General features: G+C 40.4%; 1 protein-coding gene across 1 annotated transcript in view; it reads right to left on the bottom strand.

The window, feature by feature from the left end:
• Positions 1–3,199, bottom strand: part of LOC108721769 (zinc finger protein rotund) — a 155,502-nt gene extending 152,303 nt beyond the window's left edge. Inside the window, exon 1 of the mRNA XM_018446516.1 lies at positions 2,694–3,199. Coding sequence (XP_018302018.1) covers positions 2,694–2,870 — 177 coding nt within the window. The 5' untranslated portion in view covers positions 2,871–3,199. The remainder of the gene's footprint in view (positions 1–2,693) is intronic.
• Positions 3,200–6,503: the final 3,304 nt, after the last annotated feature.

The raw sequence follows: 6,503 nt of genomic DNA on the forward strand, positions 1-6,503 counted from the left end.
TGCCTCGTTTATCCGTCGTCGTATAAATGTCAAAAAGAAGAAATACCGCATTATACGATCGGCAACAAAGCAACGAGGAAACGGGATTAAAGCATCGGCGACAATATCCAAAATGAAGCATTCTTTGTCGTCGCGACGTGACGATTATTTCATAAAAGGAATGTATTACTACCAGAATTTCTAATAGCTCTTCATCGCTTCGGTTTTCAAACAATTTTACAATTTTACGATTTGTCCGTCACTGTCAAATTTACAATTTTACGATATCATAAATATAGCGAATACCTGATAACGAATCAGCGTTTATCGCAAATTTATAATGTTGAACATTTTATACGTAAACAATTATAAATCTGGAGTAAAATTTTTATTGCGACATCTGAATTTATTTATTGTTAAATTTTAAGAAGATGTTTAACTTTGTTTACTTGGAATATCAAGTTTTCCAAAATTTACTTATTATTTTATTGCAGTTAAACATCTATTTATAATTAAGCTTGTTTCTAAATTCTTATTCAAAAGAAATGGGCATTAAATTTAATCAAAAAATTTATCATAAAAATTCAATTCTTCCTTTTTTTTGCAATTCTGATCCGACGATCTGAAAAACGATGAATTTTAAAATTATCAAATCACGAATCTACAATTTGACTCTTTCATCCCGTATACCTTTGATTTCGTAATTTCTGATTTCGAACATTAAACTGTAACAGGAATACGTATTTTTTGTGATGCTAAAAGAACATATCCCGAGTAGAAATTTGATCAGGTAGAAATCATGTCAGTCCTGCATGATTTGACGTTCGACCCTGATTCAGCTACCCAAACCGGTCCTGATAAGGACCTGATAAGGACGACAGGAATGTAAAGAGTTTTCATGATGTTTACTTGAATATTAAATTTTTGTTCGGCATATGGTGAAGTCCCACACAATTACTGAATCCGGTAAACCTTACACGGTGAGAATTTTTAAGAGAGTTTACCCTGAAAATATAATAGTCATGGGACAACAATGTATTTTCAAGAAATTTAATGTAAATCTCTCTCATTCATTAATAAAACTACAATAAAGTATAAAATAAGTTTGATTAATTTTACTGAAGTGCATGGTAAAAATCTTTAAAATATTATATTATATCACAACTCTCTTCTCTCTCTTCTCTCTTCTTCTTCTCTTATCATATTTTCGGGGTAAATTTTAAAACAAAATTCTCTCCGTGTACCAAGACCTGTATTTGGTCCTGATCCGGCGCAAACTAAATCCGGTATACCTAAACAAATTTCTACTCGAGATATTGTTTCTTTCAACTTATAGTTTTTTTGTTATTAATTTTAGTATTAAAATTTTCAACTACGAGCAAGAATTGCAATACTTAAACTTGACAATAAATGTAGTACACTAATTAGTCTACATAGATAGGAACTGTGAAAAATAAGATTGTGAAACATAAAATTATTCTAAATTATTACACTATTTAAAAATTAGGAAAATACTCCAGGGTCGTTAGGAGCCATATATTTCAGTTATGAATATCGTTTATTAAGACTGCTCTTTCAGAAATTTCGCCCGAATACATCAACATATCATTTTATGTTTGTTTAACATTTATTGAACAACATTTAGATATCAAAGAAACAATGGCAACTCAATCCTTTGGGATTTAAATAACATGTTATAAAATGTAAATCAATCTATTATTGTAGTTAATTTCAAAGTAAACAATGTCCATATTAACGTATGCATTTATTAAATAATAAATTAAATTTGAATTAAATTTAATACATTTTCTTGAATTAAATTGTTTAACTTCATTGTTTTAGTTAAATTAATGACATATTGAATAGGAACAATGGGTCGATCTATAGAAATGATTGAAAATAATTCAAATTGGATACAATTTGATATATAAATTTAACAATGAACAAGAATAAAATAATGTCTGGATGCATTAGAATAAAGTTTCTGAATGCGGCTTAAATAACGGCTGCGTTCAGCAGAAAAAGCAACTTTGCAACTGTTGTAAAATTCTTTCATATGATTGATCTTGCCCTTAGTTTCTCGCTGGATCTAAATATATGAATCAATTATATTAAAGAATTTTACAACACTTGCAAAGTTGTTTTTTCTGCTTAACGTAGCCAATATTAAAAGCTGAAGATTTCCGAAACGACGCTCCGGTGTTTTCAACGTGCATGTGTCGTTGAACGCATAAAATCATCTCGCGTTAATACTGTATGTACTGTCTAAAAGTGAATCAGTATATTATCACTGACTTCAGTGCTACACTTATAACTGTAATATCAGCGAATATTTACTGTTTTTCAGTAACAATACACTGATTCATTCTGAGAAGTTATGGTTTCTACAGATTGAATCTGCAGAAAATCATAACCTCTAAAATGAATCAGTGTATTATTACTGAAAAACAGTAAATATTCGCTGATGACTTCAGTGCTACACTTATAACTGATGTAATCAGTAATAATACAATAATTCACTTTTAGAGAATACGATTTCTGTATTTGAACAGAATAAGGCATGCAAACAGGTGCGTTTAAACGTTACAAGGCGTCACAAACATCAGGCCTAAACATTCCAAAGTCTCCTTTGGATTTTGGTGAAAGATCTCGGAAATCCGAGCGTGCAAAACGCGGGATGTACGGAAGAAAGAAGATAAATCGTATTCGCTTACTTTACTCTGGACATAGTCGAGGGCGAGCATGCAGTCGGAGTATCCGCTCTCAGTTTTTATAGTGGTAGCACCTTGGCCGGGACCAGTGGAACAGAATCCGGAACCCACGACGCCAACCGGCCCGCCGAGGCCAGCTGCCGCCGCAGCCGCGACGCTATCCCGGTACCAAGGATACATTGAAGAGCCTGCAGATTATCTCACCGCGTATTTCTTCCCCTTAGCTTCCCTCTTCCAAGCTGCGCTCGCCGAACCGAAGTTCAAAGCGGATAATTCACTCTCGGTCACACGTCACGTTTCTCTTTCTCTCTCGGTTTTTCCCTTCTTCCTTCCTTCCTTCCGTTTACTTTTCCGCGATACGAGCACGACACGCGCTGCGCGACATACACCTCACCGCCGATGATATCACTGCACCGCGGAGCGCGCGGTATCGCCGCGGTTACACGCCGCGCTCGCGCACTACGACAACGCTCCGCGTCCGTCCCGCGCGAGAACGATCACTGAGTATTCGCGTAACGTATACAAACGTCTCGGGATCGCGCACACCCGACAGGTTAGCTCACACCGCGAGCAGAAGTGGCGTGCCGCGCGTACCTCTTCGGAGCGGAGAGCGTTCTCGCGGCACGATCATCGACGTCACCGCTCGCGTTACTCGCTGTCCGCCCGAGCGTGGACGCTCGTGATGACACCACGACCGTCGCCGTCGCTAGCCGAGTAACGTCTTCACGAGAGCGCGATATTAAAACGTAAACACCCCGCGCCGTGCCGGTGCGACCTTGCGTCAAGATTGAAACTCTTCGAACTCGACACTGCGTTCGTCCTTCTCTCTCTCTCTCTCTCTCTCTCTCTCTTTCTCCCCCCTCCCCCGGTCGACTAACTGTTTACCTTTTTTTCGACGATTCCGCGTAGAGCGCCTTCCCGAGGTCACCGCGTACGCGAAAGCGCCCGAGGGAAGAGTTTAAAACACCGTCCGATGCGTCGCTTCGACCTTACGGCAACCTACGCGTGGAGCAAACTTCGCGTCGTACTCAGCTTGTCCGCTCCACGGGACACACGAGGGCCACGGGCCCGCGCGCACGCGGGCGCGCGTCGCGCACCCGCTCGCGACGCCTGTTTGTCGCGAGCTGTTGAAATCGAACGCCCGGAGTGTGTCTTCGACGGGTGCCCTCTCCTCCTTCCTCCGCGCGCTGCGCTGCCTTATTCCGTCCGTTTGTGCGTTAATCGCGATACGCGGCCAACTTCACTCTCTTTCCGGCGAGAAACTCACGCGCTGTCGACCGACGACGACGACGCGACGTAACGCCATTCGTGTGTCATTCTCCGCTCGCTTATTTTCTTCCTCTTCCCTTCTTGTTATCCGACGTTGCAACGATCGATTTATCACACAGTGATCGTCGTGTCGATCGCCACCTTCGGAAGGCAACGCGTCACCGGCGCGTCGCCGCCAAGGCTCATAATACCGCGCGAATAACTCACTCAAGCGGAACGCCGCCTAATGTCGGTTAGCTCGGCCGCGATCCGAAATCCGCGATGCGATTCGAGCACTCGCGAATCGCACCATGATCACGGTTGACAAGCGACGCCGAAAAGAAAGCCTCGATCGGTCCCGAACGTGGAACGAACGCCGTGAAAAATGGCCTCCTTTATCACTTGTGTTCTTCCTTCGCTCTATTTCTCCCCTCCTCCCCGTCACTCTCTCTATCTCTCTCTCTTTCTTTCTACCACGCCGTTGACGAAGAACACTGTCGTCGCGAGCGTAGAATCGTCGCGCCTTCGCGACTTCTCCGATGATCCTGCCGAGAGCGCGCCAACCCCCGGTTTTTTTTTGCGTGCGGCTGTCCGGCCCGGGACGCGCAAAAAAATGCAACCGCGGCAAAGCCCGGATATCGTGAACCGTGAACCGCGGACGCGGTTTCAGCACTGACGCGGGAGCCGCGATTCGAACGACCGTTCGGCCGTGCTCGGTCGTCTCCGCCGGCCCTCGTATCTGCCCCCTCACGATCCACCGTCGCTCGCTCTCGTGCCGCGCACTGACTAGCGGGGGGAAGACGCGGCCCGCCGCAGAAGGGTGAAAGGGCGGGGGCGGGGTACGCGGGAAACACGATCTCTTTTCCTCTCTCTTTCTCTTAACAATCTCTCTCTCCGTCTTTCTCCCTCGTTCACGCTGCGCCCGGGTACCGTCAAAGTGGGAGCAACAGCTTTTCTTGGTTGAAACGATACGCTCTAACGATATCGGTTCGTACTCCGCCATTCGGATAGAATTCTTCCGCTCTGCGATTTTCAAGAAAAGACTATGTCTAGATCGAAGGAATTTATCGGTGGTAACATGATGCGAGAACACGAATATATTATACCCAGGGTTGTTAAAGTTACCGTTTTTAAGTAACGTGTTACAGTTACCGTTCCTTGCGGTAAAAAATAATACGTTACTCGTTACTCATTACCGATTGTAAAAGAAACGCGTTATCGTTACTTAAAAGTAACGAAAAAAACCGTTACTTTTTAAAAAATGATTATATTTATATAAATATAGCTACGTAAGAATAAATCGTTTTTTAATTTATAGTTTTGTTTTATTTTATTAGCTTTATTTTATTTTTTATTTTATGAGTTTTTTTATTTGGTTTTTTGATACTTTTGATATATATCAATTTACATTAGAAATAGCAGAATATTTTTTAACTTTAAATTATGATGGATTTATTTCCCTGAATTTTGAACTTTTCTTTAATAACAATTGTTGTTCAAAATGTCCGTCTGTTAGGCGGTGTCGAAGATTCGACAAAACGAGTCCACCAATATTAAAAAGTCTTTCTTTTACATTATATTCATCCTGGATGCATCTTCGACGCACCATGTGAATATAGCACACAAAACTTGCGTGATGGAAAAGTACGGAATAGCGCTGATTGGTTACTTCAATGACGCAAGTAATTACGTTCTCATTCGTTATTAAAAAAAGAAATCAGTAACTTCGTTACTTTTTTATGTAACGTTAACAACTCTGATTATATCCATTATCATACCTTGACTATTAAATTGAATTTTAAGCTCTTTTTTATCTCCTTATTTGTTATTAACATTTGAAGTACTAACATTTCTTACTCATTAAAAAAATCAAATGTATAAATTATTATGAAAATAAAAAAATATTGAAAAATAAAATATTTTCTTAGTATAAAAGATATAATTATTGAAAAAAAAGTTAAAAAATTTCAGAATCCTATCTTTTATACACAAATATATTAAATTATAAAAATATAGTGTTAAAAACCTAATATTATGTATAATCTAAACAGATAGAAATAATGAGCATTCGAGTCTAGCATATATTGAATAGATGGACGACTATAGTGATTAATTTCACAAATAAATGTAAATGCAATTCGAATATCGTATCTTGTATATATTATTTGAACTCGTGATTGATGATTCATAAAACATTTTGTGATGTATACGAGAATTATTTTAAAAATATATATTTCAAGTAATCCATTAAATGTCGTAACGTGCAAAGCGACAAATCGCAGCATCGTAATAATACGGATGGTTTTTCTTCGAACACATGTAGGTTTAATCACCAATTTCCGTGAGAAGAGAAAACAAGGACGCGTCAAAACGACCGTCCCTCTACCGACGAACCCTCGAATTCGCAAATACGCAAAAACCTAGCTGAATCACCGCGCGTCGACCTTGACGTGTAAAAATCTCGGACCGTGGACACGAAAGGACGAGATTCTGACCTCCTGCGACCTAATTCCACGAGCACAGTCCTCGGCGTGGAGGAGCTTGGGAAAGGTCGCGTACGCTGTG

Source organism: Mycetomoellerius zeteki, unplaced genomic scaffold (genome assembly GCF_001594055.1).
Source record: "Mycetomoellerius zeteki isolate Tzet28-1 unplaced genomic scaffold, Tzet1.0 scaffold182, whole genome shotgun sequence".
In the NCBI taxonomy this organism is placed as follows: domain Eukaryota; kingdom Metazoa; phylum Arthropoda; class Insecta; order Hymenoptera; family Formicidae; genus Mycetomoellerius; species Mycetomoellerius zeteki.